This window comes from Varroa jacobsoni, unplaced genomic scaffold (genome assembly GCF_002532875.2).
Source record: "Varroa jacobsoni isolate VJ856 unplaced genomic scaffold, vjacob_1.0 scaffold_1019, whole genome shotgun sequence".
Lineage (NCBI taxonomy): Eukaryota > Metazoa > Arthropoda > Arachnida > Mesostigmata > Varroidae > Varroa > Varroa jacobsoni.
The window spans coordinates 121624-136575 of record NW_019213921.1 but is presented as its reverse complement, the minus strand read 5'-3'; the positions used below and the strand labels follow the sequence as shown (position 1 = coordinate 136575).

Below are 14952 nucleotides of genomic sequence, written 5' to 3'. Positions count from 1 at the left end.
TTATCAAAATACCAGCAAAGACTGCGAGGAGCCGTGAAATGACAAAGGCATTGAGTTAGAACAATGATGGATATTACTTCAATAAAATGAAGCATATTTTAAATCATACTGTATATGCTGTAGTCTTAATGATTTAGTTTACGATATCTGCAGGAAATCGTAGAACAGTTTTCAATTTCAGTTACTATTAGAATCTTATAATGTGTTAAGGTTTTCGTATTGCTTAGTTATCGCTCTAAAACAACGGTTGATACCACATAAAGTTCACTCGAGATCAAGATTTGGGTCGTTCATCCAATCGTCTTTATGACGCAATTCGGGTACACAGCTATCTCTATTGTGCTTAACAGTCATAAGTAATGTGCTTCTATCTATAATAACGACTTAGGACTTCTCTTACAATACAAATTATACGCGTTCGCTAATATGAACGGTCTACGATTAGCGCCCGATGTTGTTACAAAAATATTACTAGCATCGTATCGCTGGACTAGATAACGAATCCAGATCGGAAATCCTGCGTGCACTAAAGCATCGTTTCCCGCCACTTTTTTTCTCTGATGCATTTTTATTATTACTATAATTTATTCTGCAAGCTCAGATAGCTCGACGAGTGAAAGGTGGTCTCATATGTGCCGTGTTGCCTTGCAACGTGCACGCCGTCCCACAAATAGGTCACCCTGGTCCTTCCGCTACAGATTAGTCCTTTGCTCGGCACATATAACACATACAACAACAAGCTTATTTCGTGTCAGCCGTCAGCCTGTCCAGTTGTACTCGGTCTGTATTTGTCCATCTATCTGTTGCGCGCTCGGCCATTGATGGCATCTGCCAGCTTCTACTCTAGGCACAAAAGAAAAAACAGAAAAATAGCTCCGCGAACTTGAGCAATTTTAAGTAAGTTGAATCACTGCTGTTTTTGCAACGGTTACTTACAGATAGATGAATTATATAATATGAGTTTGCAGACTGTTGTAGCGAATAAAACTAGTTCCGGATTCGGTTCGGTTGAACAACCCCGTGCGAAATGCTCCAGTCAACGCAGAGCGTGGTGAAAATCGATCAAGGTTGGATCAAGGGAAGCGACCTCGGAAAGACTATCATATAGTCCAAGGAAAACAGAAGTCATGGATGGCGGGCATAATTTGAAACGCGATGTTCTTCTCTGTTCTTGATAGTACATGCTGGTATCGTAATGGTAATCGTGCCTATGGTGGAGTGTCAAACTCGATCACCTTCGCGACGAACGACTTATATAGGTTAGGGGGCGGAGCGTCGCCGACCCTAAAAAAAAGTAAAATTTCTGCTTACCTTAACATATAAACGTACTGGGTAGATACGCTGCATTCGGCTTAACCTGATCAGTAGCAGTTTTAGATCTACGCAGTTGCAGATGATCACCGCATTCGATCGATTCGTTGAGTATCCATTATGTACACCTGGTGAATAAGACCAACGAGAGGCAATGGATGCGACGATTAGCACACTCCACGACCGATAGGTTGGCCAAGGCCAGCGATGATTCTTCCGAATTCACCTTCATGCACCTACTGACTGGCTAACGATCTTACACAGTAAGATTAGATGTTTCATGGTCAAACCTCAGCGTGTTCTACTGGCTCACGTACATATCGGTGCCTTATGGATAACTCCGTGCAAGATGTTTTAGTGGGCACAGGACGTGGCGGAAAAAAGTATTCACCGTTTAGTATGGACACAGATTCACGACCCGCACAAACACTTCTGGAAGCTTACACACACTGGCACCCTTCCCTTGTTGTCGATACGCAAACACTCACTGTTTTCTACTGTTGACAAACGCTAGACCGCGCACGTGTAACGTGACGGCTATTCAATTATTGGCGATGCCTCAATAGTTTTTCTTATTACGGAAAACGGTATGACATTTTACTTGATTATTGTGTGTTTTCCTGTATGACGTCCGTTTACAGATTTGTAACTATATTACGCTTCTGTGTTTAGTACGTTTGGTTTATGAAGATAACGACGAGCGATGGGTAGTCTCAATTTCGAGGAGCTGTGGCCGTCCGTTTTGACACGAAGCTATCAGTGATGAAGCATGTTTCCGGAAATGGAACAAATGACTACGAGCATCGTTAAGGAATCATGGTTCGACTCTAAACACCGACGGATGGCAGTGATAATGATAGAATCGTCTGAAATTGAACGTTTTTTTGCCTGTAACTACTCTGGCAGCGTCATTGAATTGCTTCTTAGTCGGAAGGTGTCGTCATCTTGTAGCGAGGTTCGCATCATCGCGCACGCAATAACCCGTGCACCAGAATGGCGCACAATTATGGCAAAGGCATCGGAACGATTTCGCCGTTCAGGTGTGTGCGTTTCCTCCGTATAACGAAACGACGATGCTAAGCAACAACCGTGTTTTGTCAGTGTACTCTGATTCAGCGGCACGTGGTTCCGCTGTGGACGTTCCGTTTTCTGCTTTGTGACTGCGTAGAGCTAGTGGCATTTGTAATAGCTGGGCTTTTCGGGGGTGCCCAAAGAGACAGCCCGCACTAACGGCTGGGTAACGCAAAGAACCGTCGAAACACTACAGAATCAATTCAACTCGTTGACCGTCAACCGCTCCCGCTAGTAAGATCCCAATCACCACGGTTTCCGCAGCCTTGCTGTCACCGAAATCATCACAATCAGCACCGCCACAGTCAGCATTGCCCCGGCCGCACTCCGTTGTCCCGCCGTTGTTGTCCACCAGCTGAAGAAACGGCAGCCTCTCCAGAAGATGGAATCGACTGGGCCGTCTCTGCCTGTCTGCAGATCCTGTTCTGTCAGTTTGTACAAGAATATTGCTGCCTGCCTCCCCCGTGAACGTCCCGTGCCATCAACACCACTACCAACTATAGACAACTACAGAACGAACGGCAGCATTGGAGCCACGCGTATACTCGCTGTCCCTTATGTCTGTGTGGCTAGTGGTACAAAAGGATGGTAAGACGACACAAATCCGCGACTATGAACGACAGCTGCTGAGAGACGGGACAGCTCCCAGTTGTTACTTCGACCGTGGCGACGTTTACTGGCTGGCTGGCTGACTGACTGGCTGGCTGGCTGGCTGACTGACTGGCTGGCTGGCTGGCTTACCACCGGCTTCACCGGCGTCGCTTATTATGAGTAGCGATTACTATCATGATTTTCATTCGTCCTGGTGCTACTGCTACTCCCACATACGGATACAGACCCTTGCTACATAGCGACACTCTCCAGTTGCTGCCGTCGCCAGTCACCGAAGCTCCTAACGGCAAATTGTAGCCGGCTTTATTCAACTTGGCTGTAGCATGATCGCCGCTGCCGCCCCTCTCGGTGTTGTTGTAGCTTCGGGCTTTCTTTGCCCATACGGCGGATTGATTTTGCAGCGAACGAACTGAACTGCGTGGCGATAAACAACCAAAATTGTTATTGGGTGTATCCAGCGTCGTGTAATGTATTGCGATGTCTCAGCAATGAGAGTACGGGAGTTAACGTTTTTAGTTATGATATTGTTGTTTCTGTTCTCGCAGGAACAAAGAAATGAAAGACACCAAAATAGCCGGCGAATGGATCTTCGAACAAGTCTAGCTCCGAGCGAATCTGGTTGACAAGCCGGGCCTTACGGGCAAGTTTGCCAGTGGATGGCCAAAACACATGTAGAAAGCTATGTCTGTCGTTTACACCCACTGGATAGCACCTACCACTACACCGAGGACTAGTCAATCAGATGCATGGCCAAAAAGATGATGCACATTGGAACTTTGATTTTCCCGCGGAAGGCACCCGTAGCGGCAACGGCGATTTTTAATGGAGCTGACTCTTTATTCTGCTTTTTCTTCAGATGCTGACTTCTTCTACAGCTGTTGAGCTGCGCAGGTGACTGTTACCATTTTCTTGTTCTCTCCGTCTTTTTTACATAGCTAATTACTTCTGTTCTTGCCAAATTCTTCTGTGGGGGGTAGTCCACAAGTTGGCCGGTGTTCCTCGCGCCGGTTTGATGCAAATATGCACTCTTTGTCAGCACAGCTATGTTCAGCTCCTACGAAACGCAGGAGTGAGGAAAAAACTTCTCGAAAAAATTGGGTGAATTGAAGTATTGCAGAAAAAGTAGTAACACATATATTATGTATTACGGATGTGGCGTCGACATCCAACACAGGAAGCTGTTAGGCGACTGGTTCCCTGTTACGACTTTTTACTACTATTGTTGTTATCACAACTGCTTCTGGCACGACGACAAAGCACACCTTCTTTACATGTATATCTCAGATATTCTGAAGATACTATAATATATCCACGTATATCTTGAATGTATCTGTCGTCAACAGTAGCAAATTTCCGTGATTTTATAGCGATTTCATAGTTATCGCATACATGTCGTGTTCGGCTCCGCTTCAGCGGTTTTTGGTTAATTTTACATTTAATAGTTGAAATACATCTTTAGTGTACTCTACACCTATGCCATGTTATGTTAATGCGGGATTATTGATCTATGATACAGTAGTCGTAGGCTTGGTTTCATTCGAACGAAGTTTCTCTCTATTCATCTCCGATCTGTTCTTCGTTTTCGGTGGCAGTTACGCCTTTATTTAGCTGTTACCTTTTTTTCGTAACTGTTCTTATTACAAACGGCGAAGTTCACACCAATCACTGATAGCCATGGTAAAGTCGTCGAGGTTGGTCTGACATGCCCTGATTTATGGCACGAATCGAGTTTGTTTTGCGAAAACCAGAGCTCGAGTTCTCTTCTTTATTCAATAGAATGCTGATTTATGTATAGTGGATAATCATATCAGAATCAATATATTTTTCTATGATTCATTTACATCTCGATACCCAATTGAATTGATCGGTAAGAAGAAGTCTCCAATTCGGGCACACGCAGAGGTATAATGCTATAAGGCACATGACATTGTGTTGCGGGGCCCAAGCTTTATCGACCGAATACCGTTTTTTTGCTTTGGCCAAGTTATTTGAAACTCCTTAGCAAGCGACTTGTCAATTTTGTCAGTGACGCCTTGCGTATACGGAAACGCGGCCTAATTATGAACGAGTAGGACCTGTTGAAACATTTATGTATATGGTATGCAGTAACTGTGCGCGTTCTATGGACAATCAATTGCTGTTGTTATTGTTAATGTCGTCGAAGGAGAAACGAGGCTTAAATATGTCATCGCAGTGGTCATACATTATTTGAGGATATGCGAAGACTATTTCACCAAGTCCAGTTTGTTTCGCGATCGTAGCAGGGAGCAATTACAATATTAGCGCGCAAGTCCATTGCGGTATCGTGAATGATATTCGTCAGATCCGCCAGAGCGACGAGGTTCGACCGAGCAAATCGCCATGTACTGCAGCCCTATACTGGGAGTATTGTGCAATTGTGCATTTCTGGGTGCTCTTCAAAATGAACCCTTTTAAACGTCACTGTTCATTGACTGATTCCGCCAATCGAAACCTTAACAGTCTCACTACTGACATCTCCATTGTGATGGTCAACGTTAACACTGCGGTAGTAGCAGTAACACGTTGTTCGCGCACAAACTCAGCTAATTCTATTCGATAGCCATATTGACGCCGTTTTCTCTGGACAAAACTAATGCTCTTACGGCCACTGCAGTTTTTTCTGTTAATGGTATTCAAATGCACGTGTCTACTTCACCTGATTTCTTATGCTTGTCCACTTGCTCAACAACAGAGTTCTTATGCTAAAAATATGATACATATATCGCTTAAAAATTATGAAATACTAAACTGCTTGCGTACAAAAAAGACAAATATCGTACGAAACAAATAGGAGGAGTTTGGTCCCGCACGACATTGTGACTGCTTCTGCTGTGGCTCATTCAGCTCTTTTTACTATTAGTCCGGTATCACGTGGTGGCTGACTTCTGACAACTGTCTTATGTCAGTCTCACCGCTGCCGCCGTCGACCGTTGCTACCGTGAAAAAACGCGAAACACGCTTCTGAGAAACAGACAGACCGGTTTGTCTCCTGGTAATCCACAATGCCACATCGCTCTCTTTATTCCAAATAACCTATATTCAATTTATATTGATTAGCAGCCTCTGATCTCTTGACAGCCAATGAGCCATTACAGACATTCTACCAGATAGAAACAGGCCCGAAACAATTCTGAATTATCCCATTACCTAGCTTCCGGTATGGCAGCTAGTTCACAACAGACAGCACTGACGCCGCCAACATCGACTCCATCTGGTCGACCACGGGTTCTACCACCATTTCTTCTACAGATAACAACAATGTAAAAGGTATTAGAAGCCCAACTGAAGAAGGCCAATAGCATTCAGGACGCGGCTGTTTGGGTTTACGCTGCCACTCTCGTTTCTACGGGACACGGAACACTCTACAAATAGCTCAGACAGGAGTCTATGGATAATAACCACACGGAGCTGCTAGTGTCGACTCATACAAGCGGCCCTCTCCAGGTTCGAGGTTGTCCTTTCCCAATCTAGCGCGGGCGTGCGAATGCGACCGCAGTGGCCGTCGGGTAATTAGATGGGTCACACAAACGAGATCAGACACACAGAAGAACTGTATAGCACAGCCGCTCTCGAATAGGGGCGCAGGGACGAATAGCTAAAGCGGACTTCACAGAGTGATTTAACTGTATGTGCTATGTAGCTAGAATGGCGAAACACATTGCCTAATATTAACAATTAAGATAGAAAAAACCGGTTTTGAGGTGCATGTCCTGTCTATTTAGCAGGCTATTGGCCTAGCTACGTGTTTATTAAAGTGTTGGCCTCTTATGTCAACAGAAAAGGCATAGCAATACTGGAATTGTGTTGAAATCGTACCATCTCGCTTGAGCTTTCTGTAAGATAGATGCTAACAAGGGGAACTGGCAAAAAATGACAGTAAGGTAAATGGTATCAGTGATTTGAATGGATCGTAATAGTTGAAAAGGAAGTGTCAGGCGGAATGCAATGATGAAAGCTGGTATCAAATAGATATTGGTAAAAAATTTTAAAAGTCTGTTGTACTATTCCAAAAAGTGAAACGTTTAGTGGCTTTGAACGAAGTTACGCCACGTGCAATACAGTGGAAAATACACCACAAGGAAAATTAGTAGAGGTAATAATTCGGATTCATTTTTAAAGAAGAGCCGAATGATAAATAACTTTTTTTGTCATTTTATGGGACAGCTAAATAGTCCTAATTAAAACTTTTTTTTTGCCAAAATGTTTTTCCTGGACATTCGACACGAATTCATTACGTAAAAAGGGATTGCTAATATTATACTTTCCATTTAGTGTCAAACAATATAATAGAAAGCTCGTTTTGTATTTCTTTATTCTGTCGACGTATATTGTAGACCTGTTCATATTTAATAACATACGCGTAAGATTAACTAGGACTGGTTTAGCCTGTTTGGAATGTCGCTGAGTAGGTTTTCTGGAGCACGTTTCTGTTTAACATTCTAAACTTGTTTTCCTCAATATCTGAAAAGGAAACATGGTGCACAGTACTAGAGAATAATTTTATCGTATGCGATAACTTCTTACAAATTCAGCACACTTACTGTTCCAACTCATCTAGAAAAGTTTTATTTAATTGGCGCAAAAAAGTTTTCGGCTACATTTCATATAAAGACAAACGAGTTCATATGATTCATATAGAGTACACTTCGCGTAACATTAAAGCACGTCCGCAATTATGCCACCATACCATTTTAAGAAAGCGAACAGTTGATTGTAGACATATTGCTCTAGCTAAATTATATTGAATACAGAAAAGAATGGCATTTAAGAATTATAACGGCGAACATTCAATTGAAGATAAACCGAATTACTCAAGCATCCGTTAGCGCTGCTGCTACCAACGCTAAAAAATATCTTAGAAGTTAGAGTACGTCATGTTGTGATTAGATGCAGCCTGTACGTGCTCATAACAGGCTAAAAGACGAATTCAGGAACAAAAAATTTATTTCACACATTTTCGATACGCCTAACTATAACTGATTAAATGTTAAATGAGTGTTTCATAAATGTATAGTAATTATTCTATTTATGCGTAGGTCGATAGCATTTTATGCTCAATAATTACCAGCTTTTGCAATCTGATGTCAATAGTACGATAAAGATGGTGAAGGATTTGTTTTCTATTGATTCCTACATAAAAATATACTTGTATTGAAGCGTAGGAGAGATTTATGTTATAAAAGCGACGCAGCTTAATTTCCTTTTTTGTTAAGTGATAGAAATATGCTGATTAATATTGGTACAAATACCTGTCAACAATTTTGACACTTCTGTTGATAAGAACTGCCTGTGGATAAATCGAAATCTTTCTATGGTAATATTGCATTGTACTATAACGGTGCATAACTTTATTGCTACATAAATTACGCAGAACTTTTACTAGATGTTTTGAGCAAGGAATTCCCATTTTGAACATCTACAACTTTTAGGATAAACAGGCATGTACAAGAACCGGTGAACAAGCACTTTGGATGACTCTATGTTGCTCCGGTCCCCGACGAGTGTCTTTAACACAGCAAACATTCATTCCGATGCTTCCATTTTGAAATCACAATTTTTTGTTTCTCCTGTTTTCATGCTAAAGAAGGTTAAATCAGTATGCAATGCTCTGTCATTGCACTGCTCGCTCTGATCGATACGAGGCGAAGTACCTGGCTTATTCCATCATGAACCTGCAGAAACGTGGCTGGATTAAGGCAATCGCTTTTCCTTACGACGACATAGAGAGATAACATATTGTTAAATATTTAAGCAGTACCATATGTTTACATGCCGTTCAATTTCAAAACCTCTGCTTGCAGCTTTTGCAATAACAAGATGGCGAGGTATGGTGCCGGGAAGCTTAGGGAGTAACATATTAGAAAAAGCGCCTCAGTGATTTTCTATTAAGATAAAACATAACATGCGAATTGTGCTTAGATGGCCGCTTCGCTGCGAGCTTCTAGTACAAGGTAGACACTTTTATAAATTAACTGGATAATAAAACAAATAATCTCCTTAAAGAACCAGTAGCAGTAATGCATGCAAAGCGTAATGCCTAAGATTCTTAACTATAATCTATGGTCATTTATTTTAACATTACTTATCAGATATACGGAACACAAAAGTATCCATTTTGTTAGCCTCTCCTACAGCTGAGACCTCAGTATCAGATAAGTTGTTTTTGGCCTGTTCCAAATACTATCGTCACGTGATTCATCTTTTTTCAGTTTTTGTTTGCGGTTCATTTGCATGATGGCGCTTCGGATATATAAAAAGCTATGAGTATTTCTTGCTATCTGCGTTTGTAGTTGGCAGCGAATAGCTGATATAACACAAAGATTAATTTTAAATATAACAACGAATGGATTGTGTATTTTAAAGAACAATTAAATGATTGGTTCATGGGTTTCGTATGGTACTTGCTTACTTCATGTAAAGCTGAACTCATTGAGACAGAAGCAATTACATAAACAAGACATACAACCTTTTTAACATTTGAAGTGGTGTCATTACGATATCTTCGAAGTGTTGTCCGCAGATACATAAAGCAAAGGCAACATATTCTTCCTTTAGAGTTGTTATTTATGTTTTTCTCATAGCAATGCTATGGCACACACGTTGGTCTTACTCCTGTTTGTTGTTCAAGAACTTCTCCCTGACTCTTGTTGTGTGAAAATAAATGTTTTAATCTAGCCAACAAAACCCTTACCATACTAATATCTTCATGATGATGAATTTACAATCGCTCACTTAATTTCAACCTGAGTATTGCATCAGACTAAACTCGGAGAGTTATATTCTTGATCATATTTTAGCAACAGTACATCCCCCAGTTCTTCACTTCCACTTATATTAAATTTGAACTAGAGCGCTGTATAAACCCACATACTGCTCGCTATAGGGATAAGCTTTTAGCGTTCCTTACAAGATGATGAACCCTACAAAGCTATTGCCCTTTCTCTCAGCACAGCACCTCTTGTGGCACCGCAAAGGTCAACGAACTGCTAACGAAACAATTCCATTGGACTCCCCGGGAACTCCCCGTCGTTCTCGACCACAATGTAGAAAATTACTACTTCCGTTAGCCATAAAATATTCTGTAGACACGTACGTCAGCTTAACTCAATATGTTTTCACATAATAACTCCACCATTTACGTCACTTGTTGGTCCTTCCAGTTGGTGGGCCTCATCGAAACGCACGTGGTGTTAAGGCTTTTGAAGGGTGTGGGCTTCAGCTCAGTTTCTCTCGCTCCTCGAAATCGCACTTCCCTCTCCCGTTCTGTCCCGTACGAAAATGCTGTCGCATGGAAACAACGCAAGCAAAGTACGATGTGAAGTACGGCATACAGATGTACAGCTGATTTTCTACGGATTATCAAGTTCTGTGAAATCAAACATCGAAACGTAACGTTATTTTAGGAAATTTAATGTACCAAAAGTGCGTTAGATAAACTAGCTTGAAGGGCACTAACACTCCGCGAGGATTCCGAAGGAAAATTGCTGTTGTAGACAACAGCCCTATGTGCGACTAGTAGATGTGCAGAGTTACAAATGCATCATTTAGGTACTGCTTAGACAGAATCCCCATATGCAAAAGTGGACGGGTCATTACGAGACGATTATAGGGCCTAAAAGATTGTCACAAAATGGACTCCATACTCTCGTTTGTTTGGGTTCCTTATGCAGATCTCTATGGATTGCGTGCTGTGTTGCGTATATCGTATCCCAGCGATGATGCAATGGTGGCGCGTTTGCCTATTAATCGCAAGAACATAGTATGGTTCAGGTTTAAATAGTGGCGTAAACGCTTATTGATCTTTCATTAAAATCTGAATAGAGATAACAAAGGTTAAGAACATATTCATAATCCTTTTCCTAACTGGTCCATCCAAATTGTTCGTATTCAATCGTTTGTAGTAGCAGGTTTTTGAAGCAATTCTAAATACCGGTATCGAAGCCTATCCTAGAACGGACAGTTGACAGAACAATGGAAAACGTGTAACGTATATAAAAAGACATTTAGTTTAGTGTGAATGTTAGTGAAGTCACTGCCGTTGTTAGCTTCATAAACACCTTAAACGTTTTTTTTATTTTAATAAGTTCAACCAATAGGTGTTAACTTATTATCCAGCGGTAGCAATGGACTGACTGAACGCTTCAAATCAAAACTTTTGCATTCGACTTTATAAAAGTGTTGGACTACAAACATGGCCAATTTTTCTGGTTTTCAAGAAACATAATTGCAGTTATTCATCGAGAACGTGTAATCAACAGGAGATGTCAACACTTCCGAGCTCATTCGCAGCGAGAACCCCGTTTGATGCTTTTTTTCGTGCCCGCTATACTCTACAGACTTTGACTCACAACGTCGATGCAGTCGGAAATTTCGATTATTTAATAGATACATTGCTCAACCCAATTTTGGTTCCTCTTGATCATCTTACGGCTTCTCTCGGGCCCTATCTGGTGGCACTGGTTGTGCTTCTATTAGGATCAGTTATAGTAATTTGCTACATCCTCGGTATTGAATGGTATCTTCGGCATGAGCTACAAAATACACTGGGGTTTGCTTTGATTCTCGGGCATTTCTTACAGTTCACTGCGTGGTATCATTTCTATAAGGTTTGTTGGCAATGGGAGTAAAATAAATATGTTCTTAATATGTTTGTAGCTTATATATGACACATTATTAAATTGAAATATCTTTATTATAATAATCATTGTAGGTATTGCAGACAAATGATTTAGCAGTACAGTATTTCGATATGGTCGTAACTGTATGAGTGAAAGGATAACAAGGCGCCTTAAAATAATCATAGTAGTTCATTTTTAGGTCTTAATTGATTGCTTTGAAACGCTAATCATTAGACCTTTTCCTGCTAGAGCCTCAACTTGTTAATTTTTAAATTAAATCTTACCTTCACAACATTTCGCACAGGGCGTGGTGCTTGATCCAGGATACCCAACAATCAACAGTTATTCCTCTGACAATACCTCCGTGTGCCGAAAGTGTGTTTTTCCTAGACCGCCCCGAGCGCACCATTGTTCTGTCTGCAAACGATGTATACTTCGCATGGACCATCATTGTCCGTGGCTGAACAACTGTGTCGGCCTTCACACACATCGACATTTCTACCTATTCAATGCGTCCACGCTTGCAGGTAATATATTATCCGATATATTAAGTTTATTTATAGTTCCCATAGCGACAGTTAACCAAACCACCCTTACATAGACAATTCACCAAAAGCGTTGTATGAGAATCGAGTCTGAAATGCAATGTAGACTTGTGTCGTATGGTGGATCGAAGCGTTTATACTTTTAGGAGAAGAATTGTTCACAGTTTTTTTTACAACAGTCGTTTAGGTTAAATTACAGTTCCAAAACAAATCGCCAGCAGAAAAAGAGGTTCAATGAAGATATTTAGCTGATTAATATAATGTAAAAGGTGCACACACTCATCAAGCAAATAGAAATCTTTACCGTATATGACATAGCTGAGATACAAGACAGAGGTTCGATTGGGATTAATTCGAACGTTCATTATCAGTATAACCATCTTACATGGCTTGAAATACTGAATTTTATGATATAATATAGATCTGGGGTGAAAAAGAAGTTGACTTAGGATAACGGATGTATAAGTCATAATATTCGAATATTCAATGCTTCCACTAAAAAAAGCTACGACAAAATCGTACCTTGAAATATTATGGTCGCGCTATGAATAATTCATCATACATTTTTTTGTTTTCAAATACATCCTTTTAATCTAAATAATCTAAAACATGATTATCTTTTTTACATTTTAACATTAAATATAATTTCGATCTCATTTAGGCTGCCTATTCATCGGTGTCTTCGGCTTGCCGGTCCTCTACGAGCATTTGACCACCAAAAAAGATGACACCTATTTCGAACAGAAGCCTGTTACATACCTGGGTCGCTGGGTGGCCACCCGAAGTTACCGCTGGGTTGTATGGTACACGGTTTTTATGGTCCTTGGAGGTACGAGGGGGTTAACGGGCTTACATTATCTAGGAAATGAGTGAACAAAAACAAATAGGATAGAAAATGGTTAATATATTATTAATGTATATATATATATATATAGAAAGAAAGCCAATTCTTTCTAGCACCAAACAGCAAACTCATGGAAAAACAGTGCGTCGTTTTTACAAATTTTGCGAAAATCTGATATTCTCTAATGTATTAATGCAGGACGAATTTTCACTAAAACTATATAGTTCTTCTTTCTCCTGAAATCGATGATCTTTTTTATTGCCAGCTTTCATGCGGCCTCTAAAGACATCGAGGAAATTTTTGGGGATGCAAAACAATCTCGAAAGAGGGTAGGTTTATGTCATTAAAAAGCCCCATGAAGCTATTTATAATATATCTGGATCTTTATATAGAAATTAACAGCCATTTTGAAGAGCAGAATATCAATTAAAACTAGAGTTACCCAGATAAGTTCCAACGGTTAGTTTTTTTTAGACTTCTTGCGCTTTTCTAGCTCTTACAGTTTTGAAATCTTTGGCTACTAGCCCAAAATTTGGTTGCGCTAAGGGTTTTTTTTTTATATCTAGCGCGCTTAAGGGACACTTTGGCGAATTTATATTTACGAATATTACTCGGTTAAAAAGTTATTTGTAAATTAGGTATCCTGAAAATGACTGATAAGTGTTTTATGATGAATTGTAGCTATAATCATAATGAATGATATATATCATTCATTATGATTATAGCTACAATTCATCAAATATATATATATATATATATATGTACGGGTTTGGTGTCTACATTAACACTGTTTATTATCGTAGTTCGTTTTATTAGGAATGACACTGAGGACTTAAAAATTAATTTTTCTCATTTCTATTCCTTATTATTACCAGTTTCTTTCGCTTACTCCAAACAAAAATGTGTTAATAGATCTCTAGTTGATATATAACCTACTTTTCGCTTTTGAGCCTGATTAGCACATTCACCTAAATGTTTCTTTACACCCTGTTTTCTCTATGTGATGATTTACAGTTGGTCTCTGTGTGTTTGGACTGTTTTGCTGGCATACCCGGTTAATACTTGCCAACGAGACTTCGATTGAGCAGCTAATAAATTCGGCCGAAAAATGCAGGCACAAAGCTATGGGTCTAAGGTACAAAAACCCTTATGATAACGGTTGGCTACTCAACTTGAAGGAAGTAGTTCTTCTTGAAGGTCAGAAAAGCCTATGGAACGTAGTGCTGCCTTGGATTGAGGTTGATTATTGGTTAGCAAATCTATCGGTCTTAAAATCCAGAAAGAAAGTCAAGGGCACAAATAAAATTGTATAAAGTATGCGTACATTGCTAGTGTCTACCAAATTGTTAAACCCACATGTATGTTTATACCATCGCGTACAGAATGGTATCTCGACATGCAAATAAATTTTCAAAAAATATTGATCTTGCCTCATCTAGACAATCGTTCTGGATCTCAAAAACCACTTTGTCCTCAGGGTTAATTAAGCTAATAACAAAAAAAGATACTTTTTGTAATACTTTTTACCTTTATTGTGGATCTGTTTATTACCCTTATCATAATATATCAGATAAAAATTATTTTACCGTTATGGAATACTCGAAAAAGATGAGCGAAACAGAAAATGATTCTAAGTTATTCCGGTTTTAAATATTCCTATTTGTATTTTGTGGTATTTGACAAAGTTGCAAACAAATAAATAACGCTATTCTATAACGCTATAATGATTTGTTTCTTCATTTAAATGTACAGCTCCCCTAAAACCATAATCACTCTTTGTCATATACAACCAAATAAAAAATCGGACATATCATCAAAACTCCTAATCTTATGACTCCATGCAGGCCAGAGGTTGGGAGTTTTTATTTAGCAAAATTATCCATCGTACCTTCATTATGATTAATTCTTTCGATTAATGCTTATTTAACAT

General features: G+C 39.9%; 2 protein-coding genes across 6 annotated transcripts in view; one reads left to right on the top strand and one right to left on the bottom strand.

Annotated features, from left to right (window-relative positions):
- Positions 1-2965, bottom strand: part of Invadolysin (leishmanolysin-like peptidase, invadolysin) — a 73321-nt gene extending 70356 nt beyond the window's left edge. Inside the window, exon 1 of the mRNA XM_022842825.2 lies at positions 1312-2965. The gene's annotated coding sequence lies outside the window, so the exon portion shown is untranslated. The remainder of the gene's footprint in view (positions 1-1311) is intronic.
- Positions 2966-3534: 569 nt separating this feature from the next.
- On the top strand, positions 3535-14746 carry LOC111265856 (palmitoyltransferase ZDHHC16). Of its 5 annotated transcripts, none has more exons than XM_022842836.2 (6): positions 3535-3885; positions 10176-10323; positions 11232-11621; positions 11938-12160; positions 12840-13007; positions 14037-14746. In XM_022842836.2, exons 2-6 carry the CDS (start codon positions 10294-10296, stop codon positions 14333-14335), a joined length of 1110 nt encoding a protein of 369 aa, XP_022698571.1. In that variant the 5' UTR covers positions 3535-3885; positions 10176-10293; the 3' UTR covers positions 14336-14746. The 5 variants fall into 5 exon arrangements, with proteins under 5 accessions (XP_022698571.1, XP_086826813.1, XP_022698572.1 ...); XM_022842835.2 differs by lacking the exons at positions 3535-3885; positions 10176-10323 and adding exons at positions 10346-10403; positions 10686-10774; XM_086970687.1 differs by lacking the exon at positions 11232-11621 and having other exon boundaries at positions 3793-3885.
- Positions 14747-14952: the final 206 nt, after the last annotated feature.

What these genes read in the sequence shown, in the direction of transcription:
- LOC111265856 (XM_086970686.1), top strand. Translation starts at nt 10,646, where the DNA reads ATGGACTCCATACTCTCGTTTGTTTGGGTTCCTTATGCAGATCTCTAT. An exon ending in CAATGCGTCCACGCTTGCAG is followed by an intron (nt 12,161 to 12,839) that starts GTAATATATTAT and finishes GATCTCATTTAG; the next exon opens with GCTGCCTATTCATCGGTGTC. An exon ending in GGTTTTTATGGTCCTTGGAG is followed by an intron (nt 13,008 to 14,036) that starts GTACGAGGGGGT and finishes GATGATTTACAG; the next exon opens with TTGGTCTCTGTGTGTTTGGA.